Source organism: Blennius ocellaris, assembly GCF_963422515.1.
Source record: "Blennius ocellaris genome assembly, chromosome: 8".
In the NCBI taxonomy this organism is placed as follows: Eukaryota; Metazoa; Chordata; class Actinopteri; order Blenniiformes; family Blenniidae; genus Blennius; species Blennius ocellaris.
In genome coordinates, this window is record NC_137657.1 from 28,224,646 (window position 1) to 28,250,555 (window position 25,910).

Here is a 25,910-nt window from a genome sequence, read left to right on the forward strand (position 1 = left end):
TGCCTGGTGTCTCTGGCCCACCCGCCGCCGCCGCCGCCGTCCACCGCCGGCCGCCGCGCCGTGCTGTCGGTGCCGCGCGTCAAGTGGAGCGTGCTGACCCGGGGCGGCGGCGGCGAGGCGGAGATCCTGGTGGCGCGCGGCGACCGCGTGCGGGTCAGCGAGGCCTACAAGGGCCGCGCCGCGCTGCTGCACTACGAGCAGTCGCCCGCCGACCTCACGCTGCGTCTGGACGGCCTGCGGCAGAACGACAGCGGCTTCTACCGCTGCGAGGTGCAGCAGGGCCTGGAGGACGCCGACGACGTGGCCCAGGTCAAGGTCAAAGGTCAGACCAGTACTCAGGACTTTTTAAAAAACTTTTTATTTACCTCTTTTTTTTTTTTTCCCCAGCTTCCAGCATGTAGAACACAACCTGAGACAAGATCAGTGACGCTAAACATGCACAAAGAATTAAAAAAATAAAATAATTAAGATAAAAAAGATATAAAATTTAAAGATTAAAGATAAAAAAAATACAGATGAAAAAAAGAAAAAAATTAAAGATGAAAAAAGATTAAAGATAAAAAATAAAAAAAATTAAGAAAAATATTTAAAGATAAATTTTTTTTAAGATAAAACAATTAAAGATTTAAAAAAGTTAAAGATGAAAAAATTCAAGATAAAAAAAATTCAAGATAAAAAATGAAAGCTGAAAAAATTCAAGATAAAAAAATACAATTAAAGATTAAAAAAAACGTAAAGATTAAAAAAATGAAAGATAAAAAAATGAAAGATGGAAAAGAAATGTGTAAAAAAAAATAATGAAAGATAAAAAAGAAAAAAAATAGAAATAATCGTGATTATGATTGTTTCCATAATCAAGCAGCCCAACAGAAAGGCTTGGTGGTAGGATGTAAATAAATCCAGGCGTCCCAGTGGTTAATGCCTTTTTTTCAAAACGCTCCTCCAGGAGTCGTCTTCCACTACCGTGACGCCTCCAGCCGCTACGCCTTCACCTTCGAGCGAGCCAGAGAGGCCTGCGGGGAGATCGGGGCTCGCATGGCCACTCCAGACCAGCTCCTCGCCGCCTACCACAGCGGATACGAGCAGTGCGACGCCGGGTGGCTCTCCGACCGCTCCGTCAGGTGAGGTCCGACGAGGTCCGACTGCTCCGTCAGGTGAGGTCCGACCGCGCCGTCAGGTGAGGAGTTACGTCTCATCCGAGCCTTCAGGTCTTTAAGAAAAGCTTCTCGTTTAAGTTGATCAGCATCATCTGGTTTCACTGATCTATAGATCTGTGTGTCATCGGCGTAGCAGCGGAACCTAATGGAGAGTTTCCCGATGAGACTCCCGACAGGAAGCAGCTTTAATGTGAAAGGTATAGGTCCCAAGACTAAACCTCCGTCCTCAGGTACCCCATCCAGACGCCCAGGGACCGATGCTTCGGGGACATGGACGGGCTGCCGGGGGTCCGGAACTACGGGCTGCTGGAGGCCGACGAGCTGTACGACGTCTACTGCTACGTGGAGAACATCGAGGGTGAGCGACTGCCTGACCCGCACTCGTTTTCACTCGTGGTCATTTTCGCCGAAAGTGAATCGTGGGAATAATAAAAGTTGTGTTTAGAATCTCTTGAAACGAGTCGTTTCACTTCTATAACCTGGTTAATTTTATCTTCAGGAAACTTCTGACTAAAGTCGTTGATGCCGACATTTTCTTCTTTCCATCCATCAGATGTTTTTTTCAGCTACCTGTTCATGCTCTCTCTCTCTCTCTCTCTCGTTGTCTCTCTCGTTGTCTCTCTCATTGTCTCTCTCTCTCTGTCTGTCTCTCTCTCTCTCTCTCTCTCTCTCTCTCTCCAGTATGTCCTTCATTGATAATCCTTTCTCCTCTTTGAAGTCATTGATGATTTGATAGCTGCTATAAAACTACAAAAACAAAGTTGTAAGAACCAAAAGTCCCCAGAAAGATCCATGCCTCCGGTGGTGCCCCCATTCCCCCTCCCCCCCAGGTGAGGTGTTCCACGGCGTGGCCCCGCAGCGCTTCACCTTCCGTGAGGCGGAGGCGTTCTGCCGGAGCGGCGGCGCCGAGCTGGCGACCACCGGCCAGCTGCACGCCGCCTGGAACGACGGCCTCCACCACTGCAGCCCCGGCTGGCTGGCCGACGGCAGCGTGCGCTACCCCATCGTCACCCCCAGGGAGCGCTGTGGGGGGGGCGAGCCCGGCGTCCGCACCGTCTACCGCTACAGCAACCAGACGGGATTCCCCGACACCGAGTCCCGACACGACGTGTACTGCTTCAGAAGTAAGGCGCCGCGGTGGGGGGGGGGGGGGAGGAGGCGTGGGGGAGGGGGGGGGGGGGTGGCGTCTCCGTGAAACGCTGTCAGGGACACTTTATAAAACAGCACCGGGACAAGTTTTGTCACTGTATTTTTTGGAACCAGAAGGTTTTATTAAAATGGTCATTTTCGGACATTTTCCGCACGTATAAATATAAATATCCTCACGTTGAAAGTCAAAGGTTCTTATGGTTGATTTTAGCCCTAAAGATGAAATCGGACCGTATTTAAACTCGTCCACACGAGTGGAAACAATCCTTTTATCCTTACACACACACACACACACACACACACACACACACACACACACACACACACACACACACACACACACACACACACACACACACACACACACACACACACTTCCACTCCTCATTGACGAGATTGTAATGTTAATGATCAAAATTAAGTTATTGTTTGCTTTTGTTGTTGTTGGTGGTGTTTTTTTTTTGTTTGTTTGTTTTTCTTCTGTTTTTGTTTGTTTTTGTTTTGTTTTTTGTTTCGTTCTGTTTGTTTTTCTCTTTTCTTTTTTCTTTCTTTCTTTGTTTTGTGTCCTTTTGTTATCATTGTTGTGATTATTTTGGTTTTTGCTCTGTTGTTGTTCAGGCTGGTTTCATCTCATGGCAGTTGGAAAATATTTAGATCACTGTGGTTATTGTGTTATTTAAAAAAAACAACAACAATGAAACAATTAAAAATGTATTTTTTTTTTTTATTAAAAAAAAAAAAAAAAGGAAACAATCCTTTTGCCAACAAAAATATTTAATTGATAAATAAATAAAATGGAAGAAAAACATACCAAAGAAAGAGTAAAACAAACAAACAAAACAAAAGCAAGATGACAACAAAAAACAAAACGGCAAAAAAAGACAAACAAAATAGGAAGATCTCATGTAGATCTCATGCAGTAGAACCAGTTTGAGCCTTTCCTGACGTCCCGCCTTGCCTTGCCTTGCCTTGCAGGCGACCACGGCCCGTACACCGACCCTCCCCACCGCCTCCCGGCCGCCGAGGACGTGGGTCAGAACCAGGACCTGGTTCTGACCAGTCCGGCTCCGGAGGACGTCGTTCTGACCGGAGCCACGCCGGAGTTGGAAGGAAAGGCCGCCGGGGGCACCGACCCGCTAAAGCGGGACGCTCGGTCCTCGACGCCGGCGTCCTGCCGCGATCCGCCGCCGACCGCCGGCCTTCCTCGCGCCGCGACGCCTCGTTCCGAGGGGGATCCCGAAGATTCTCGAGGCTTCATGGCGACGTCTCCTCAAGCCGCCGCCGACTGGCCAGGGACCGCCGGCGGCGGCGAGCGGGCAGAGCGCCACGTTTCTCCCGCCGACACCGTCACTGCCGACCCGCCTCCCGGAGGTCGGGTGACGGAGGCGGAGGCGGAGTCACCGGTTTCATGGGAGGATCACACCGACCACACGCCCCTCCCCCACAACGAGCCTTCCTCTCCGTCCAGCTCCGCGGACGAGACGTCGCCGTTCACCGCCCCCTCCCCCACGGAGAATCGCACCGTCGACCACGAGTCTGGAGTCGCCACGAGCTCCGCCTCGCCGCCGAGTTGGGTTGGTCCGGAGGCGCCGGTCGACTCGACGGCGGCGTCCAGTGAGTAAACGGTTGACGCCGGGACGCTACCGGAGATCAGAACTGGAGTTTAGCGGTTCTTTCATCTGGCCGGTGCTTTGAGGCTCATGATGTTGGATGAACAACCACATTTTCATCATTTAACTTTTGATTCTAAATTCTTTTTTTTAACACATTTTATTGTTTATGCACAAATTAATGACGACACAGAGAAACAAAACCCGTATCAGTGAGTTTAAGATCAAAGTTCAAAGACAAAAAACCCTCAAAGGAGAGGAGGATTGACTCATTTTCGTTTTTTCCCGAACAGGTTACCGTCCGACTGATGAAGCCACGGTGTCGAGTGTCACCGCTGATCATGATGATGACGAAGATGACGAAGATGGAGATTCAGAGGAAACGGCCGTCACAACAGAACGTCCTCCAGCGGGGTCTGTCCCAGTCGTCTCCGGCGTGGACCCCCCCTTCCCGGAGACGGATGCCGTCACGTCGCGGACGTCCCCCGGTTCTCCTCGTCCTCCTCTGGAGGGTGACAGCAGCTCCTCCGAGGGTCTGACCTCCTGGCCTGAAGGCAACGTGTCCTCTGGGTCTGGACCTGCAGAGGACGTCCAGGACAAAGTCCAGCGGGAGGACGTTGGACGGACGCTGGTCGCCTTCCCCAGCCAGGCCCGAGGTCCTTCTGATCCAGAGGGGGGTGCCGGCCGAGATGGATCGGGGGAGGAGGCTTCGGGGGAGAGACTCCTGACCGACCCGACCCCCCCTGCTGACCCGACCCCCCCTGGTGACCGTTCCCCCCCTGCTGACCTGACCCCCCCCGCTGAGGCGCCGGCCTCCTCCGACATGAGCCTGACGGCCGGCCGGGAGCCGGAAGCTTCTATGTCCACGATGCAGGAGTCTGAGGGGGAATCCAGCGCAGCACCCCCTGCTGCTGAGGAGCCACACAGCACAGCGCCCCCTGTTGCTGAGGAGCCACACAACACAGCGCCCCCTGCTGCTGAGGAGCAACACAACACAGTGCCCCCTGCTGCTGAGGAGCAACACAACACAGCGCCCCCTGCTGCTGAGGAGCCACACAGCACAGCGCCCCCTGTTGCTGAGGAGCCACACAACACAGCGCCCCCTGCTGCTGAGGAGCCACACAACACAGTGCCCCCTGCTGCTGAGGAGCAACACAACACAGCGCCCCCTGCTGCTGAGGAGCCACACAGCACAGCGCCCCCTGTTGCTGAGGAGCCACACAACACAGCGCCCCCTGCTGCTGAGGAGCCACACAACACAGCGCCCCCTGCTGCTGAGGAGCAACACAACACAGCGCCCCCTGCTGCTGAGGAGCAACACAACACAGCGCCCCCTGCTGCTGAGGAGCGACACAACACAGCGCCCCCTGCTGCTGAGGAGCGACACAACACAGCGCCCCCTGCCGCTGAGGAGCGACACAACACAGCGCCCCCTGTTGCTGAAGAACAACACACTGCAGCGCCCCCTGCTGCTGAGGAGCGGCACAACACAGCGCCCCCTGTTGCTGAAGAACAACACACTGCAGCTCCCCCTGCCGCTGAGGAGCGACACAACACAGCGCCCCCTGCCGCTGAGGAGCGACACAACACAGCGCCCCCTGCCGCTGAGGAGCGACACAACACAGCGCCTCCTGCCGCTGAGGAGCCACACAACACAGCGCCCCCTGCCGCTGAAGAGCCACACACTGCAGCGCCCCCTGCTGCTGAGGAGCAACGCAGCACAGCGCCCCCTGCTACTGAGGAGCAGGACACTGCAGCGCCCCCTGCTGCTGAAGAACAACACACTACAGTGCCCCCTGCTGCTGAACAAAACAATGCAGCGCCTCCTGCTGCTGAGGAACGACACAGCACAGCGCCCCCTGATGCTGAGGAGCTACACACTGCAGCGCCCCCTGATGGTGAAGAACGACACACCGCAGCGCCCCCTGTTGCTGAGGAGCGACACACCGCAGCGCCCCCTGCTGCTGAGGAGCAACACACCGCGGCGCCCCCTGCTGCTGAAGAACGACACAGCACTGTGCCCCCTGCCGCTGAGGAGCCACACAACACAGCGCCCCCTGCCGCTGAAGAACAACACACTGCAGCGCCCCCTGCCGCTGAGGAGCCACACACTGCAGCGCCCCCTGCTGCTGAGGAGCCACACACCGCAGTGCCCCCTGCTGCTGAGGAGCCACATAACGCAGCGCCCCCTGCTACTGAGGAGCAGGACACTGCAGCGCCCCCTGCTGCTGAAGAACGACACACTGCAGCGCCCCCTGCTGCTGAAGAACGACACAACGCGGAGCCGACGGCCAGCAGAGCTCACGGTAACGTTCAATCAGGAATATCTGGAAACGTGAATCTGAAGTGTCGGGGAAATAATAGTCTTTCAGTTTTGACTCTGTATTGATTATGTATTGATTATATATTGATTATGTATTGATCAGGTGACTGTCTGATGACTTTCTCCACAGACGAGGAGGCGAAGGAGACCGTGACAGACGAGCCCTCGGTGAAAATCTGCACGTGGCGTCTGGAGGAGGACGAATCCAGTCCAACTGTCGGCACCGTCCGACCTCCCCCCGAGGAGGAGGAGCAGCAGGAGGAGGAAGAGGAGGAGCAGCAGGAGGAAGAGCAGGCTGCTCTGGCTGCCTCGCTTCCTGCTGCTGAAGTCTCCGTCGCCAAACAAGACGACGCCTCAGGTGCTGAAAGAAGAGCCGAACTTCGCGCCTCAGATTAATTATGAAATTTATGAAAATCTGAGATTAAAGAAATGCAGTGAAACGAGGCGAGTCAGAGCAACATTAGAAGGAGAGTGAATAGAGAACATGATTTATTACGATAAAAATCAAATCGACTGAGAAGAATCGAGCGTTTCAGGTTCAGAAGCAGAGGAACTAAAAGCTTCTGCTCCTCGTTTCCTCTGGGAACATTTAGTGACGACTCCAAAGATGATTAGAAACAGTTAAATTAAAACAAAAATGTATACCCACGTGCAAAAAAATGCGCTGATTTTAAAGTTATTTCCTTAATTAACTGAAGCAGATTTTAAAATGGTAAAAGTGCAATTCTACATTTCAGCACAAAATCAGTTTATTCGGTCAAATCCAGAGTTGATCTGTAGGTTTTACCTGATGCCACAGCTCCACCTGCTGGTGGGAGATCTGAACAGCATGTAATCAGAATCAGAAGTATTCTGATGTGGTTTCATGGATCCGTGCAAAGAAAGGAAATAAATCACATTAAATTAATACTTTTCTATTGATTAATTCCAGACAAGTGAAATTATATTCAAAATACAGACAAAAGTTATAGATCAAAGCAAAAAAAATCTATTTATGCTTGTTTGAATTTATGTCTAGCCCTCCATCTACATATATATATATATATATATATATATATATATGTATATATATACATATATACACAGAAGTTGTATCGAGTTAAACATGTCGAAAGGAGAAAAAGTCAAACTTCTACAGTCCTTCTCAATAATCACATTATATAATTATGGTTAATCCCAGTTGTTGTAGGAAACTCCTGTATGAATGGTGTTGTGATTTACTTCACGTCTCCACGTCGTCCCTCAGCTTGTCTCCAGAGTCCCTGCGGGAACGGAGGGACGTGTCTGGACGGAGACCCGGTCCGCTGCCTGTGTTTGCCCGGTTACGGAGGAGACTTCTGTCAATCAGGTGCCTGAAGACACACTCCTGTCCTCCAGGGGGCGGTGCAGCCGGAGCTCTCTCCGCTAACCCCCCCCCCCCCACCCCCCCCCCCCCCCCCCCGGTACCTCCTCCCTCAGACCTGGACCAGTGTGAGCCGGGCTGGGAGAAGTTCCAGGGCTTCTGCTATCGACACTTTGCTCAACGGCAGAGCTGGGAGGCGGCGGAGCAACACTGTCGTCTGTGTGGAGGACATCTGCTGTCCCTCATGTCCCCCGAGGAGCAGCACCACATCAACGGTAAGGACACTGGCAACCGACGGTAAGGCAATTGGCAACAGTGTGGACACCGGCAATGGTAAGGACACTGGCAATGGTAAGGACACTGGCAATGGTAAGGACATCGGCAACAGTAAGGTTACTGGCAACGGTAAGGACACCGGCAACGGTATGGACACCGGCAATGGTGAGGCTACTGGCAACCGATGGTAAGGCAACCGGCAACGGTAAGGACACCGGCAACCGACTGTAAGGCAACCGGCAACGGTAAGGACACCGGCAGCGGTATGGACACCGGCAATGGTAGGGATACTGGCAACCGACGGTAAGGCAACCGTTAACGGTAAGGACATTGGCAACCGGCAGTGGTAAGCCAACTGGCAACAGTAAGGCAACCGGCAATGGTAAGGACACCAGCAATGTTATGGACACTGGCAATGGTAAGGCTACTGGCAACCGACAGTATGGTAGCCGGCAATGGTATGGACACCAGCAACCGGCAACAGTAAGCCAACTGGCAACAGTAAGGCTACTGGCAACCGGTGGTTGTAAGGAAACCAGCAACAGTTAGGTAGCGGCGCTACAACAACGTGAAAATGCATCATTTTGCGTTTTCACTTCAAAAAGGTTCCACGTTGCCATGGCAACGCTCTGGCAGCATTGTCCACGACGTTTCCACGACGACGGTGGAGTCCCACAGTTTCACCTTTGAGATTAAGGATCAGACTGGGATGAAATAATCTGAGTTAAACATGTTGCTGCAGGCTGGTTTCCTTCTTTCTCTCGGAAACCAAACGAACAGAAATAAAACATTTAAAAGATCAAAGGAAGTGAAGAAACAGAATCTGACGAACGAACGAATCACAAGAACTTAATCACCAACTTGGGTAAACGAGTGAAACGACAAACGGGGTTCCTCTCGGCTCGGCGTCGACCCTCCTCCGACCCTCGGCCACCGGATCGCGGCGCCGGCGTCCCGGCGAGGATCTCCGGCCGGAACGACCCGGAGAACCGACGTCACTTTGTTTTCTCTCCGCAGACGCAACAATCGCCTTTCATGTCCGCCCCCCCCCCCCCGTCGCTCCGTTGCCTCGAGCGCCACGTTGCCGGTGTTTGGTCTGCCGTCATGCTGCTCAGATTGTAATCTGATACTCTGCCGCTGCTTTACTTTGCACCCTTTGTTGTTGTTTTTTTTGATGGTATGAAGTCTTTATCTGAGGAGTTTGTTTTAAAAAAGCGGTCAAGTTTCAGCTTCGTTAATAGAATTTTAACTGATGGAGGTAGAATGTACTACTGTGTTTTCTTCTTAGTTAAACTAAACTGTTTGGTTTATTTTATTTTATTTTTTTCAGGGACCGTAGACGATAAACATGATGCTTTGTACGAAATTTAGCCGTTTGCTAGTTTCCATGTCAGCATTATGAACCGTGTCCTACAGCAGCACTAGTAATTAAAAATACCGGGTTTCCTGAAATTCATACATAAATACTAAAATACATTATACAACGACACAGTAGACAATTTAAATGGGCTCATGCTGACTCAGCAGTTTTCCATAAGGTGAATTCTCAGGTTCCAGTCTGCAGACGACTTCACAGTAATTATAGTTATAGTCGTTAACGATTCTGTAGACGAGTCTTAAAGACCTCATGTGATGGTAAATCCACTTCCTGAAGGTTCTCCAGCAGAACGAATCTTCCCCATACCTGGAACGACGCCCCAGAAGTGTAGAAAGTCTGTCCTCTCTCTTTTAAAAAGTGTGTTGCTCCAAGCAGCCAATCAGAAATCAAACCCTATATAGTGTCATCTGGGTAATCAAGGTAGGCTCCTCCCCCTTTGACTCCTCCCACAATGTAGGCAGCTCAGCTCTGGCACATGGCGCCACGAGAGGAAGTGCTTCCTCCATCTTCCCATAGACTGGCGTGTGTGGGGGCGGAGCCAATCCTGCTCACACAGACACAGCAGATTCTGAATGTAGCTCCTCGGATCCAATATACAAGAATATTTCTGTACCGACCAGGAAAAGGAGGAGTTAATATGGATAATAGGAGTTTTTTTAAATCTGTATATAGAATTAAATCCTGCAAATATTTTGTATCTCTAGAGAGAATCTTGGTTCAGAACCGTTTTGGCCTTGAGGTCAGACGAGACATTCTCTGCTGTGATTGGTCAGAATGACGCTGGGGGGGTCAGGTCACGACAGAATCGCCGGTAGAGTCTTTGTTGTTCAGAATCCCCGTGGCCATGTCGTCCTCTGCGTTTCAGACAAGTACCGGGAGTACCAGTGGATCGGGCTGAACGACAGGACGATAGAGGGAGACTTCCGCTGGTCGGACGGGAACCCCCTGGTGAGTCGTCCCCCCCCCTCCCCCACCCCCGCCGCCCGGTCCGCCGTGAAGACCACGATATAACGAGGCCTGGCCCTTCCCCTCAGCTCTACGAGAACTGGCACCGGGGTCAGCCCGACAGCTACTTCCTGTCCGGCGAAGACTGCGCCGTGATGGTGTGGCACGACGGCGGCCGCTGGAGCGACGTGCCCTGCAACTACCACCTGTCCTACACCTGCAAGAAGGGAGTGTGTAAGGCCCGATCCCAATTCTATTTTTACCCCTCCGCCTACCCCTTAGCCCTCCGCCTACCCCTTACCCCTCCGCCTACCCCTTATCCCTCTGCCTACCACTTATCCCTCCGCCTACCCCTTGCCCCTGCGCCTACCCCTTAGCCTCCCCCTTAGCCCTCTGCCTCCCCCTTAGCCCTCCGCCTACCCCTTAGCCCTCCGCCTACCCCTTAGCCCTCCGCCTACCCCTTAGCCCTCCGCCTACCCCCTAGCCCTCCGCCTCCCCCTTAGCCCTCTGCCTACCCCTTACCCCTACGCCTACCCCCTACCCCGCCGGCAACCACTGAAGCAGGAGCGCTTGTTTATTCTACCCCCCCCCACAGCGTCCTGCGGCGCCCCCCCGCAGGTTCCCCACGCCAGGGTGTACGGCAAGAGGCGGCCGCGGTACGAGACCAACGCCAAGCTGCGGTACTACTGCGAGGCCGGCTTCCTGCAGAAGCTGAACCCCGTCATCAGATGTCTGCCCGGCGGGAAGTGGGAGGAGCCTCTGGTCACCTGCATGCCCAGTGAGTCCGGCGCTTGTACTGTATGACCGGGGGGGGGGGGGGAGTATTGATGCAGAGTATTCAATATGAACAGAAACCCGACCTTAAAGTCCCAGTGAAAACGAAAATTCCACCTCCAAAACACTCTGGTGTCTCTTCTAGAACGTTTTCCTGCTAACTGGCCGAAGGGTAAAATGTTAAAACGCGGCAATCTGCGAGAAAATAGCCGATAAACGGCGCCATTTCCTCGGCTGGGCGGAGCTTCTGACAATAACAGAGTGACATCACGAGTTGTGCACACGCCCAAGTTGTGTTTACATTATGGAGGATCAGAGTTTTGACCACGAAGAGGCTGAATTGAACCATATTTCATCATCGTGGTCATTTCAAACCCAGTGATTGATGAAGAAGACACAGAAGGTGGTTCTGCCATCGGTGACCCCGTCTGGAACATGTTGGAGGAAAATTGTTATTAATTACTTAATTCTTTTTAATCGATTGACAGTGCTATTTGACTATTATATATATATATACATGTGTTTTTGTTTTGTTTTTTTTAATAAAAATTTTTTTTTACTGGTTACGAGCTTCATTGGCGATGCGTTCAGGTGCATCACGTAAATCCGAATGTTCTTTAAAAAAAAACATTTTTATTTAAATTCGGTGGGTGTGGCTTATATCCAGGCGCTTTCTCAATGGACAGAAAAGACTGTATAGAATCTAAACCTGAATTATAAAAAGGTGCAGAAACAGGCTGCAGTGTTGAGTTTTTCCTGTTTTTTTTTCTCCGCCCTGCAGGACGTTCAGTCGAAGAGGAGTCGGCTACGTCACCCCCTGACCAGCAGGGGGAGGAAGAGGAGGAGCAGGAGGAGGAGGTGGTGGAGGAGACGGAGAAGGCTGCGACGCCATTCTGGGACATTAAGTGGAACTTTTAAAGCCTTTTTACTTATTTAACCGTGTTTCTTTCTGGTTTCTGCGTCGTGATAAACTGCATGTTAAAACAATACACACATTCCATTCAGGTTCATTCAGAAACCTACATAAACAAACAAAAACAACATTTCTACAGGAGTGAAGGACAAACAAGCGGAGTTTCTCCTTTAGTGATGTAAAAGAGGAAATGATGGTCAAATCTGCTTATTTGGACGTTTAAAGATGAAACGTGTGAATTAAAAACTCTCAATGCTGCTCGAACGACTCAACTCCAACAAACCTTCACGCGTCACATAAATATTAATGTATAACGTAATAACTTGCCAAAAAACATGATCTAATAATTGAGGAGTACCAGAGTACTAAGAGTACTAATGGGTAATAAATCCATTAGTAGCAGTAGAATATTGATGAGAACGATGAAACTGTAAATTATCTTCTGACAAAATATCAAGATGGCAACTTCATCACCAGCAACTTCATCACCAGCAACTTCATCACCAGCAACTTCATCACCAGCAACTTCATTACTACCAGAGTTGGCACAATGTCGCGCAGTACTTTAACTCCTCGCGATGTGATATGCTACATGCTACATGCTAAAGTTTCAGGGCTCGCACACTCGCCATGCTAATGTTTCAGGCTCTCACCAGTATTGCTACATGCTACATGCTAAAGTTTCAAACTCACACACCAGCTATGCTACATGCTAAAGTTTCAGGCTCACACACCAGCTATGCTACATGCTAAAGTTTCAGGCTCACACACCAGTCATGCTATATGCTAAAGTTTCAGGCTCTCACCAGTATTGCTACATGCTACAATCTAAAGTTCCAGGCTCACACACCAGCAATGCTACATGCTAAAGTTCCAGGCTCACACACCAGCGATGCTACATGCTAAAGTTTCAGGCTCGCACACCAGCAATGCTACATGCTAAACATGATTAAATTGAGTGATTCTCACCACCAGCCGCTCGGTCCCTCGGTGTACAGTCCACATTAGCATAGCGCAGAGCGGCGAGAGATGCTACGCTCTGCGCTATGCTAATGTGGATTGTGAGACTGGTGGAGGCGGAGGTGACGTAGCGTCGACCGAGGAGGTGGAGAAGAGTCATGGCAACAGATAAGCTTCAAACACAGTTTGAGGATGAATTGGCTGCATTACATTTAGAAACGGAATGAAATAATGACATTATTATTAATCATGACTAAAGAACGTGAATAGAGGTAATTAGATAAATATATGATTTATGAGGCGGTTTTAAATGAATGACGACAAATTAAACGAAGGACACGATGAAGAATTTGGCCCCTGAATGATCTGACGAGGGAACGAGAAGTTTTTAATCCCAAAAGTTAGGAAATTAGTTCAATAAATAGATTTAATTTATATTTTAATAGGTCGTTCTGTGGATAATTGCAGTTTTAGTACTTCATTGACAACGTTACATTTTTTAAAAATGTGACTGCATCTCGGGGTTTAATGTACACACACACACACACACACCCTTCTGGTGCTTTGTATGCAGTATTCCATCAGGCTATGTCTCAACTCTTATTTTGAAGGCTCGACTCCAAGAGTTTCACTAAGGTTTCACTGATTTGAATGCAAAAGCGCAGCACAACTTTTAGAAACATCTCACACCTTCGTTCACATGAAATTGATCTGAATCAGGATTAGAAATTAATCAATAATGTGTTTTAAAGCTGCTGCAGAGAGAACGAAGCCGTTTGAATTTAGATTTTTCGGTGTTAACATACAGAATCACAGCATAATTAACGATTATATGGGAGAAACACTAATGAAAGTTGAGGACGTCATCGATGTAACCGTCGTTTATTCAGTGCCTCTTTTGTAATATTTAACACGAAACCAGCAGAAGCTCTCAGTCCAGGTCGTGTTTCTATTTGATTTATTGAGCTTCTATATAAATGTTGTGGCGTGACTCCGAACGACAAGGAGAAATAAAACTCCATTTTGCAACGTAGTTTGAATTTCCATCGTTGTGACTTGTCTGTTTATTTAAATGTAAAAAAAAAATCATTAAAACATTTTGAAATTGTGACCTTATTTATGCGTATTTATTTTAGATCGAAACTAAAAAGAGAATTCCAGTTCCATACAGAAAACATACACTATTTGAAAATTAATAAGTAGTTATTTCACTTGTAATATAATTTTTCCAACAGTATGTGGCTATAAATGACTTGGATTTTTATGTTGCTGTTTAGAAAAAAGTGCAGATAAAAGACAAAAATAGATCAATGCGAGCAACATCCCATCATGCCTGCAAACGCCAAGTTGTGGTGGAACTTCTTTAATCCAAGTAGTTAAAACCAGCAAAAAAAAATCACATCTTTTCTTTGAATTGTTTTCATTTTAATTATTTTATTTCAAAATCATGACTCCATCTTTATGCAATAAAAAAATACAGTTACAACTTGAAGCATCTATGTTAAAAAAACCCAAACATAATTAATCTTTAATCTGCTCCAGATTCCTGCCTTGTAACGCCGCTGAAGTTAGAACATTAAGTCGTTTAAGCAGGAGTGTAAAGGTTAATATTAGTCGTCTCAACTTGTTCGTGATGTTTTGCTCCGTTTGGCTCAAAGACTCGTCGAACCTGATCAAAGGTTGTGAAACTGCATTAAAAAAAAAAAAAAAAAAAGATTATAATTCTACTGTATCAGGTTACGACGTGAAAAAAAAACAAACCCTCCGCTGAGTCAGAGAAAACTAGTTTAATGACACAGATCAGATAAATGAACACGTCTAATAAACTGGAACACGTCAGCGTTCTTTTTTTTAAACGTGTAAATCACAGCGATATGTGGAGTCGTTACTTCGTCATGCGTGTTCCAGCTCGCTAATCACTGTCAGTCATGTTTTAATCATATTTAGCTCGTTACATCGCCGCTGCATGAGCGCCGCAGCTCGTTAAGACGCCGGAGGGCGGAGTTACGTGATGCACCCGAACGCATCACGAAAAGCTTGTCGGCCTCTGCAGTTAAAACCGGACCAACATGGCGGCTCGGACAAAAACTCTCTTGTTACTGTTAAAACGCCGCTTCACAGACACGTGGCTTGCTGTGAGGGGGCGTGGCCTGCGACGAGGGGGCGTGGCCTGCGAGTTGGGCAGCTTCTTGTCGGAGTACGAACAGTCCTGCAGAAAAAAAAACGCCTTTTTTGTTCGGCAGCTTGCCGACGTCACTGCTGAAATTTCTTCTTGTTCTTACGTCTTCAAGAAAGGGAGTCTGCGGGGGCCTTTAGGCTCCGCCCACACGACAACGCCGTTTCTTGTTACCGGCGTTTTTTTTTTTTGTCCGATCGTCGACACGACACGCCGTTTTCAAGAACCAGAAAACGTGTCCCGGAGCAGAGGACTTAGAAGAAAAAAAAAACGTGTGGACGGACGAGACGCACGTTAGCTGAAAGCGATGATGTCACGGCCCCGCCTCTCCACCCATAACCCCGCCCCCTCTCAGAAGCTGCTGATTCTCGTCGCTTTTATGAGACGAGATGTTGGATTTATCGATTTCTCTGTTCTTTCCTGCGCCGTGTCTTCTTCTCTGTTTCTGCTGCATTCCTGCGGCGGCGGTATGGCGCCGCCTAGAGGCCCGGCGGGTGTACTGCATCGTTCTGGGTCGTTTTCATGGCGTCACCTTGACGCTGACATTTCCCGTGTGGACGGGGAGAAAAAAGAGGGTACCTTCGTCTGCGACTTGTTTATAAAGCTTCAAGCGAGAACCTTAAAACCTCCGTAGCAAATTTTTTTTTTTTAACTTTCTAAACGACGCTACATCGATCCCGAACCTCGCGATTCCGCCGCCCCTGTCGATACGTTGACGCTAACAGGGGGGGACTACCTGTAGCAGTACGCCCCGTACAGGTGCCCGGTCTTGTTGGGGAATCCAAACGAGTGCACGCCGCCCGCGGAGCCGCCGCCGCCGCCGCAGCGCTCCCGGGGATTGCTGATGGGGTAGCGCACGCTGCCGTCTCCCAGCCAGCCGCCGTCGCACCGGTCGTAGCGGTGGAAGTACCAGGCGGCGTAGAGCTGCCCCACCAAGGCTAGCTCCGCCCCCTGGCGCCTGCAGGCGTGGCCGGCCTGCTCCAGGGAGAACGCCCCCGACACGTAGAAGACGGAACCTGTGGGCGGAAGCGGGGGTGAGTAGAACTCCAGTGCCATCACATTAACGTGGAAACGTTTGCCGAGAAAATAAACGATACGGAGAAACGCAGGAAACTGTTGTGGAAACTCTGAAGACATTTTTATTTAATGTTTTGGTTTTATTTGTAATTTTCTCGCTGGTTTGGCCGGATTGCGGTCACGGTCAACGGTCAATGGTTAGCTGTTAGTGGTCAACGGTTAGCGGTCAACAGTCAGTAGTTAGCTGTTTGTGGTCAACAGTTAGTGGTCAGCGGTAGGCTCTTAGTGGTCAACAGTTAGCGGTTAGCTGTTAGTGGTCAACGGTTAGCGGTCAACAGTCAGTGGTTAGCTGTTAGTGGTCAACAGTTAGTGGTCAACGGTCAGCGGTTAGCTCTTAGTGGTCAACGGTTAGCAGTTAGCGATCAACAGTTAGCGGTTAGCTGTTAGTGGTCAACGGTTAGCAGTTAGCGATCAACAGTCAGTGGATGGCTGTTAGTGGTCAACAGTTAGTGGTCAACGGTCAGCGGTTAGCTCTTAGTGGTCAACGGTTAGCAGTTAGCGATTAACAGTTAGCGGTCAGCGGTTAACTGTTAGTGGTCAACGGTTAGCGGTCAATGGTCAGTGGTCAACGGTTAGCAGCTAGTGGTCAACGCTTAGTGGTCAATGGTTAGCGTTCAACGGTTAGCGGTCAACGGTTAGCGGTCAACGGTTAGCGGTCAGTGGAAACTGTTGTGGAAACTCTGAAGACATTTTTACTTAATGCTTTGTTTTTATCTGTCTTTAATTTTCTCGTTGGTTCGGCCGGATTGGAGCCAGAGGCTCACGGAGTTTCGCCCACTACAAGTAGACGTTCTGAAGGGTTCCTCCAGATGTGTCTGCTGTTTCCTCCAGGGTGTTTCTGGTGAAACACCCAACAGAAACACATCAGAAACAGAAACACATCAGGCTTTCAGCTGAAGTTTCTGTGAACGGGAAAGAAATCCTGGCCGGTGGAGCTCCAGATGTTCACGTTTCGTTTCTGAGGTTAATTTAGCATTTTTGAGATCCTGATGGTTTCCTCGCCCTCGCAGTGCCTGATTGCTGCTGATGTGTTTCGCCCTCCCGGTGTGTTCTGTTCCACCGGTTCCAGTCCCCGCCCCCTGTGGTCTCTGTTATTTCTGGTGCTTTGGATTCTGGTTGTGTCTCGTTGGGACCTGAGCAGTGACTCACCGGACGTTAGCGACGTGAAGCAGAAGGCGTCGAAGCGGTCGCGGTCTTTGTCTTTTGGCCCGTAGCTGCGGATGCCGGGCGGCAGGTCGCCTCCGCAGACGGCCCGGGGGTGAATGATGGGGTAGTGGACCGTCCCGTCCAGGACCCAGCCGGCGTTGCACCAGTCCAGACCTTCAGTCCAGGCTGCAGGGGGAGACCAGAGCCTTCAGCCTCCGGACGCCCCAATGGCTAGCGGATAGCGGTCAATGGTTAGCAGTCAATGGTTAGCGGTCAATGGTCAATGGATAGTGGTCAATGATCAGAAGATAGCGGTTAGCTGTTAGTGGTCAAAGATTAGCGGTTACTGGTCAACGATCAATGATTAGCGGTCAACGGTCAATGGTTAGCGGTCAATGGTCAGCGATTAGCTGTTGGTGGTCAACGGTTAGCTGCTAGTCGTCAACGGTCAGCGGTCAATGGTCAGCGGTCAGCGGTTAGCAGATAGTGGTCAATGGTCAGCGGTAGCGGTCAGCTGTTGGTGGTCAACGGTCAGCGGTTAGCAGTTAGTGGTCAACGGTTAGCAGTTAGTGGTCAAGTTTAGCGGTCAGTGGTTAGCTGTTAGTGGTCAATGGTTAGCGGTCAATGGTTAGTGGTCAACGGTTAGCAGTTAGTGGTCAACGGTCAGCGGTTAGCTGTTAGTGGTCAACGGTTAGCAGTTAGTGGTTAAGTTCAGCGGTCAGTGGTTAGCTGTTAGTGGTCAACGGTTAGCAGTTAGTGGTCAAGTTTAGCGGTCAGTGGTTAGCTGTTAGTGGTCAATGGTTAGCGGTCAATGGTTAGTGGTCAACGGTTAGCAGTTAGTGGTCAACGGTCAGCGGTTAGCTGTTAGTGGTCAACGGTTAGCAGTTAGTGGTCAAGTTCAGCGGTCAGTGGTTAGCTGTTAGTGGTCAACAGTTAGCAGTTAGTGGTCAACGGTTAGCGTATAAATGGTTAGCTGTCAACGGTTAGCAGTTAGTGGTCAACGGTTAGCGGTCAATGATCAGCGGTCAACAGTTAGCAGTCAACGGTCAGTGGTTAGCAGTCAACGGTTAGCTGTTACTGGTCAACGGTTATCTTTTAGCGGTAGGATGGAGACTTTACCTCTGTACAGCTGGACGTAGGACGCCAACGTCCCGTCCTGCTCTGAACAAGCCTCCTGAGCTTCATGGAACGTCAGTCTGTAACGACCACTGTCACTCTGGTAGGGGAAGACCACACCTGGGGGGGGGAGGGGCGGAGGGGGGCGTTAGTCTGCGTTCATTACGTGGCATTTGGGAGAGAAATCAAGTTCGGCATTCTAAATCTCATGAAAGTCGATCCTGATGCAGAGAATCTCCTCAGGATCTGAAAACAGACTTTAAGAGAATTCCTTGTAAGAAGCAGTTGGTGGTTTGGTCGTCCAGTCGGGGGAAAACGCCCAACCTGGCAACGCCGCTTGCGTCTCCTCACCCTGGATCCTCAGCGTGACGTCGACGTTCTCGTCCTCGATGCCGTTGATCAGCTGGCAGCGGTACGTGCCGCCGTCGCCCAGCTGGAGGCGGCGGAGGCGCAGCGAGGCGTCCATGGCGTGGGCCCCGCGGAGCGCCGCGCGGCGGCCCAGCTCGCCGTACGGCTTGGACGCGCGGGGGTTGGAGATCATGATGATGTTCTCCGGCCCGACGCGTTCCGGCTCCAGCTTCGTCCACTTGACCTGGTAGTGGGCGGGCCGCGCCCGGAGGACGCACGGCAGCGTGACGTCGTCGCCACGCCGACCGGAAACCTCGGTGTACACCGGCGGCTCCAGGAGGTACTTCAACTTCCTGGAGGCTGGAAACCAAACCCGCCAAAGTATTACTACTATTATTCTTAATATTGTTATTATTGTTACTAAATATGTAAACCAGTAACAAACTACAATCGCACAAACCAAACCAGACGAGAGGAGCAGCCTTTGAAAACGAACCCCCCGTTTCCATGACAACACTTCCAGTAAAAAAATCGCATCGTTTTTCCAGTTTTTGTTATTACGGTAACTGTCAAAATAAAACTACCAAGTTGGATTGTTATAACAGTGACTGTCAAAATAAAAGTTGGATTGCTACTACAGTGACTGTCAAAATAAAAGTTGGATTGTTATTACAGTGACTGTCAAAATAAAAGTTGGATTGCTATTACAGTGACTGTCAAAATAAAACCACCGAGTTGGTTTGTTATTACAGTGACCGTCAAAATAAAACCACCGAGTTGGTTTGTTATTACAGTGACTGTCAAAATAAATCCAACAAGTTGGATTGTTATTTAAGGTGACTGTCAAAATAAAACCACCAAGTTGGATTGTTATTATGGCAACTGTCAAAATAAAACCACCAGTTGGATTGTTATTAAGGTGAACGTCAAAATAAAAGTATCAAGTTGGATTGTTATTATGGTGACTGTCAAAATAAAACCACCAAGTTGGATTGTTATTACGGTAACTGTCAAAATAAACCCCCAAGTTGGATTGCTATTAGAGTGACTGTCAAAATAAAAACCCCAAGTTGGATTGTTATTACAGTGACTGTCAAAATAAAACCACCAAGTTGGATTGTTATTACGGTAACTGTCAAAATAAAACCACCAAGTTGGATTGTTATTACAGTGACTGTCAAAATAAAATCACCAAGTTGGATTGTTATTACGGTAATGTTAAAATAAAAGCACCAAGTCCAGGTCTCTACTGAGCATGTGCAGAACAAGCCATGACAAGTCTGGGTTATCAGGACCAGTAGCAGCGTTTCACAAAAGTTTCCATTTTCATCAATTCATCAATCTATGAAAAAGAGACAAATGAGTGTCTCGTCCTCCGTCCCCCCCCCCCCCCCCCCCCCCCCCCGGTCAGACGTTACCTGCTCTGCAGCAGAGGAAGGTCGTCAGGAGAACGATCACAGCAGGGTTCATCCCGGAGACCTCGTTCTCGTCCGGCTCCTGATGTCTGGGAGGAAAAACGACTCCGTGTTTAAACGACTCCAGTAGAAGTGACGAGGAAACGACGGCAGGAAAATACCAGAGACGGGTTTTTTTTAATTCAATTTGATTTGAAAGGAGAAAAAGTGAGAATGAACCTGAGGAGGTGAACCGAGGCGTCGTTCTCTTAAGGTTCCTGAGACGACGTCATCGTTTCCAGTCAGATCGTTCTTTTCCTCTTCATCCCTTCTTCCTGCTGAGAATCTACTGAATGTTGGTCTGTCATCAGTCTGTCAGCTCTTCCTCTCCTCCTCCCTCCTCTCCTCCTCCTCCCCCTCCTCCTCCCTCCCTCCTCTCCTCTCTCCTCTTCCTCTCCTCCCTCTCCTCCATCTCCTCCCTCCCTTCTCCCTCTCCTCTCTCCTCTTCCTCTCCGCCCTCTCCTCCCTCTCCTCCCTCCTTCCTCCCTCTCCTCTCTCCTCTTCCTCTCCTCCCTCCCTCCCTCCCTCCTCTCCTCCTCCTCCCCCTCCTCCTCCCTCCTTCCTCCCTCTGCTCTCTCCTCTTCCTCTCCTCCCTCTCCTCCCTCCCTTCCTCCCTCTCCTCTCTCCTCTCCTCTCCTCCCTCCCTTCTCCTCCCTCTCCTCTTCTCCTCTTCCTCTCTTCCCTCTCCTCCCTCCCTTCCTCCCTCTCCTCTCTCCTCTTCCTCTCCTCCCTCCCTCCCCCCTCTTCCTCCTCTCCTCCTCTCTTCCCTCCCTCCCTCTCTTCCTCCTCCTCCTCCTCTCTCCTCTCCTCTTCCTTCCTTCCTTCCTCCTCCTCCTCTCCTCCCTCCCTTCCTCCCTCTTCCTCTTCCTCTCCTCCCTCCCTCTTTTTCTCCTCCCTCTCTCCTCTCCTCCTCTCCTCCCTCCCTTCCTCCCTCTTCCTCTTCCTCTCCTCCCTCCCTTCCTCCCTCTCTCCTCTCTCCCTCTTCCTCTCCTCTCTCCCTCTCCTCTCTCCCTCTTCCTCTCCTCCCTCCCTCCCTCCCTCTCTCCTCCTCTCCTCCCTCCCTTCCTCTCTCCCTCTTCCTCTCCTCCTTTCCTCCCTCTCCTCCCTCCCTCCCTCCATCCCTCCCTCCGTCTCCTGGTGGTCACATGGTCCCCACAGTGAGCAGGCCTGTTCTCTCTCTCCTCCAGATGTTAATGACTTCCTGTGGTTTGTACTTTATTGTGTCTTTAAAAAAAAAATGTAATTCTACAAAAACAGACAGAAGACGACACTCAAACAAACACATAAACAACAACAACAACCACAACAATAAATATGCTTCCCTGCAGACGATGATATTCAGAAAGATCGTCTGTGGTTGACGGGGAAACATCTGCCCCGTGTGGCAGAACGTCGCCATGACGACGAGGAAGCTGAGCTGCTTCTGGGTTCCTCCGTTTCCTCGGACGCACAACAGGGGGGCATTGTGGGGAACACACACACACACAGACACACACACACACACACACACACACACACACACACACACACACACACACACACACACACACACACACGGGCTCAATGTGGGTAAAAGATGCAATAATGGGATTCTTCTGTTTCTCTGCTGGTGTTGCTTCTCCTTTGTCTTCGTCATCAATGAGACTCTTTCTTATCCTCCAATTAGTATTCCCTCCTTTAGGAGACGGCGCTCCCCCTGCACTCCATCTCTCTCTCTCTCTCTCTCTATCCATCTCTCTCTCTCTCTCTCTCTCTCTCTCTCTCTCGCTATATACAGTATATATGTATATATGTATATTTCCACAGTTTGGTTCTCATTCAGTGCTCCAGTCTATTCTTCAGTTATTGTTTTGTTTTTTTCCGGTGAGGTTTTTGTTGAATTAACCCTTTAGACCTTTTTTCACCCGCTGCTCCGCGGCACACTGGTGTTTCCTCCAGATCTCGTCAGGTGTGCCGTGGGAAAATTATCACATTTCACATTTGTTTAAAAAAAAAAAAAAAGATTTGTTCTCAGAGCCGACAGTGTGTTGCAGAGTAATCATGTTAAATACTCTTCACCACTAGAGGGCAGCACAGAACTTTGCCGGTGAAATGTAAAGTGACAGACGTCAGTGTGGTTCATCTCCACCTCCTGCTACCATCTTGTATCAAAGTACTGTGTCAGTGACAGTGATGGAGAAGTTTTTGAAAACAGGATCTCAGCTCTTCATCCATCAGGTCCAGGTTTCACACTGAGGGAGGCACTATTAAAAAAAGTCCTTGCTTTCTGGATTTACTGGATTCCTGTTGATAAAACTTTGATGAGAAAGACTTTATATTGTTAATAGAGGCTACAGAGTTTAAAAATTTTACATTGTGGTGTGCCTCGGGATTTTTTCCCAAGAAAAAAGTGTGCCTTGGCTCAAAAAGTTTGAAAAACACTGGTCTAGACGAGGCTCCTTGAGAAAAGATTCACGACGAGTCGTTTGACGACGACAATCGCGCTCGACAATAAAAAAAAGTTCTCCGGTGGTTCACGTTTCCCACGTTTACGCAGCAACGGTGCCCGGAGCCGCTGAAAACACAACTTTTAGAAAACACTCCATCGCCATGAAAACGGGGAAAACACAACTTTTAGAAAACTCTCCGTCTCCATGAAAACAGGGAAAACACAACTTTTAGAAAATGGTCTGTCTCCATGTAAAGGGGGGAAAACGCAACTTTTAGGAAAACTCTCCATCTCCATGTAAAGGGGGGAAAACGCAACTTTTAGAAAACTCTCCGTCTTCAAAACTCTCCGTCTTCATGGAAACGGGGAAAACCGCAACTTTTGGAAAACACTCAGTCTCCATGGAAACGGGGAAAACGCAATTTTTAGAAAACTCTCCATCTCCATGAAAACGGGGAAGACACAACTTTTAGAAAACTCTCCGTCTCCATGGAAACGGGGAAAACGCAACTTTTAGAAAACGCTCCGTCTCCATGTAAAGGGGGAAAACGCAACTTTTAGAAAACTCTGTCTCCATGGAAACGGGGAAAACACAACTTTCGTGAAACTCCTGCTCCTGCGCGCCGCCGTGACAAAAGCAAACAGCGCCCACCAGTGGCCTGACATGCTCACTGCGTTGTTTCTGCCGTTTCCATGGTGATCGTGAATCTCGTCTAAAACCAGAATTAAAAAGCCGGGTCACGTTGTGGGAGTGAATCATTGTTGGAGGTTCCCAGGGCGAGGATGGAAATCATGACGGACGACTGAGGCTGCGATTTGACAAAAACAAAAGAAATATTCAATCATTAATCTTGTGTAAACTTTCCTCCTCGTCGTTCTCTTTGGCAGACAGACGGAGGAACTGTCGCCCTCTGCTGGTCGCCCTCTGCTGGTCGCCCTCTGCTGGTCGCCCTCTGCTGGTCGCCCTCTGCTGGTCGCCCTCTGCTGGTCGCCCGGCACCGGAGAGCCGCCGGGTGATTTATAGTGAAACTCTCATCTGATGACTTTCGTTCACGTCAGTGAAGATCAATCGTTTCTCATTCCTCCTCTGAGGTTCTGCCGGCGGCTGAACGAGGAGAAACCTCTCTCTCTCTGTCTCTCTCTCTCTGTCTCTGTCTCTCTCTCTCTCTCTCTCGTTCTCTCTCGTTCTTTCTCTCTCTCTCTCGTTCTCTCTCTTTCCCTCTCTCGTTCTCTCTGTCTCTGTCTCTGTCTCTCTGTCTCTGTCTCTGTCTCTGTCTCTCTCTCTCTCTCTCTCTCTCTCTCTCTCTCTCTCTCTCTCTCTGTCTTTCGCTCTCTCGTTCTCTCTCTTTCCCTCTCTCTCTGTCTCTCTGTCTCTGTCTCTCTCTGCCTCTCTGTCTCTGTCTCTCTCTCTGTCTCTTCCTCTCTCTCTCTCTCTCTCTCTCTCTCTCTCTCTCTCTGTCTCTGTCTCTGTCTTTCGCTCTCTCGCTCTCTCTCCTTCTCTCCCTCTATATTGCTCTTTCTCTCCTCTGTCTCTCTCTCTCTTTCCCTCTCCCTCTCTCTCTCTCTCTCTCTCTCTTATTACACTTCTCTTTGATTAATGGAGCTGTTTTTCACGACCTTCACGTTACACCTTCTGCTTTTCCTTGTGAGTCTTTCTTGAGCTCTCTCGCCCCGCTCGCCCCCCCCCCCCCCCCCTCTCCCTCTCCCCCCCCCCCCCCCCCCTCCCCCGCCTCCAGCAGATGCGGGCGATAGTAGAGCCGGTTGGCCGGCCCTCATGGCGTCTCGTCTCCGGCGTAGCGTGACTCTGCTGCCAGAAGCCGTGACGGGCGGCGAGGTCACGGCGGCACAAGTATGCACTTTCTGACAACACGAGGCCCCGAGGCCTCGCCCCCCCCCCCCCCCCCCCACCACCACCCCCCCCACCGTGGCCCCGCGGAGCCTCGGCAGCCGTCGCCCCGTTTCCCCTCCGGGGGGGGCGACGGGTCTGAACACACCGAGCCGTCCAGGCATTCCTCACACCGTCCTGACGGTTTGACCTTTGACCTCACGGCGGCCAGACAATGAGTAGAAATGAGCAACGAGTGTTTTACATTCCTCTTCACAATCGTTTCAACACATCGGGACACAAGTGAAACTGAATCTCGTTATTGAGTCATCAAACATGACTGAGTCCTCGGGTTTCTTAGATATATAATATATATATATGGATTTGATTATATATGTCAAATTAGGATGGTTTAGTTTGTTTATTTACTTCATTCATTGTAAAAATTAAAATGAATTAAAGAACGAACAAGATGGAGAACAAATTTTTGATTTTGATTTCAGTAACTATTTATATATAAAACTTTATTTGTTTGGGCTATGCTGGGACGGCTATAACCAGAACGACTCAACAATAACGTTTTATGTTTTATGTGAATTTTTATGGCAACATTTTTTTATAAGAAAATGCTTCGTGCCTGTAAACTCTTGCTTTGAACTACTGGCATTACGTAGTTTTTTTTTTTCTCCCCAGAACCCGTTTTCCTTTTGAACAAACAAACAAACAAATTCGTTTTTTAATTTCTTTGTTAGTAGTTTGTATGTTTCGCTTGTTGCAATTTGCAAAAAAACAGCATAAATAAAAAGTGAAAAAAGAAATCAAGTATTTGATAGGGATGCACCGATACCAATATCGATACCAACACCAATACCAATACTGATGCCGATACCAATACCGATACGACATCGATACCAATACAGATACCGATACCAATACTGATGCCGATACCGATACGATACCAATACCGATACGATATCGATACCGATACAATACAGATACCAATACCAATACTGATTCCGATACCAACACCGATACCAATACCGATACCGATATCAATACCAATATCGATACCGATACCAATACCAATACAGATACCGATTACTTGTGGAAACGTCCTGATGAATCCTGGCCAGTGTTACGGAACATTTTATAGATTCTTTAATAGTAATGAGAACAACAAGAAAACGACAGACTGTGGAGGAGAAAGAGATTTGTTCGGGCTCCAGTCGACGGTAGCACAGTGTGACGCTACGCTACGCTACACTGGACGCCACGCTACACGCTACGCTACACTCGCTCTCTGTCGTTCCCTTTCTCACGTGCTGAAGATGAGTCAAGTCGTTTCATTCACGCCGCGAATTGTTTTCCCGTCACGTTTCTCCCCCGGCGGCGTGCCGATCCTCCGGAGACGCTCGCCATGCGACGCCGTGCAGGCTCTGCGCTGATTGGCCGATCCGATACGACTCCGAAGCGCCTCCGCGAGGTTCGGATGGGAACTGTGGCGTCTCCTCAT

General features: G+C 49.5%; 2 protein-coding genes across 2 annotated transcripts; one reads left to right on the plus strand and one right to left on the minus strand.

Moving 5' to 3' along the window:
* bcan (brevican) lies at positions 1-10,984 on the plus strand (the record flags this gene model as incomplete). The annotated part of the gene is made up of 13 exons (XM_080500587.1): positions 1-322; positions 947-1,121; positions 1,388-1,515; positions 1,988-2,281; positions 3,282-3,920; positions 4,210-4,792; positions 5,664-6,251; positions 6,370-6,455; positions 7,486-7,587; positions 7,698-7,856; positions 10,101-10,183; positions 10,270-10,414; positions 10,776-10,984. Coding segments are annotated over 13 exons (3,513 nt in total), but the record flags the coding sequence as incomplete, so codon positions are not given.
* A 4,751-nt stretch (positions 10,985-15,735) lies between these two features.
* hapln2 (hyaluronan and proteoglycan link protein 2) lies at positions 15,736-25,910 on the minus strand (the record flags this gene model as incomplete). The annotated part of the gene is made up of 5 exons (XM_080500588.1): positions 15,736-16,019; positions 17,230-17,412; positions 18,346-18,462; positions 18,694-19,050; positions 25,772-25,910. 5 exons carry the CDS (start codon positions 25,908-25,910, stop codon positions 15,736-15,738), a joined length of 1,080 nt encoding a protein of 359 aa, XP_080356714.1.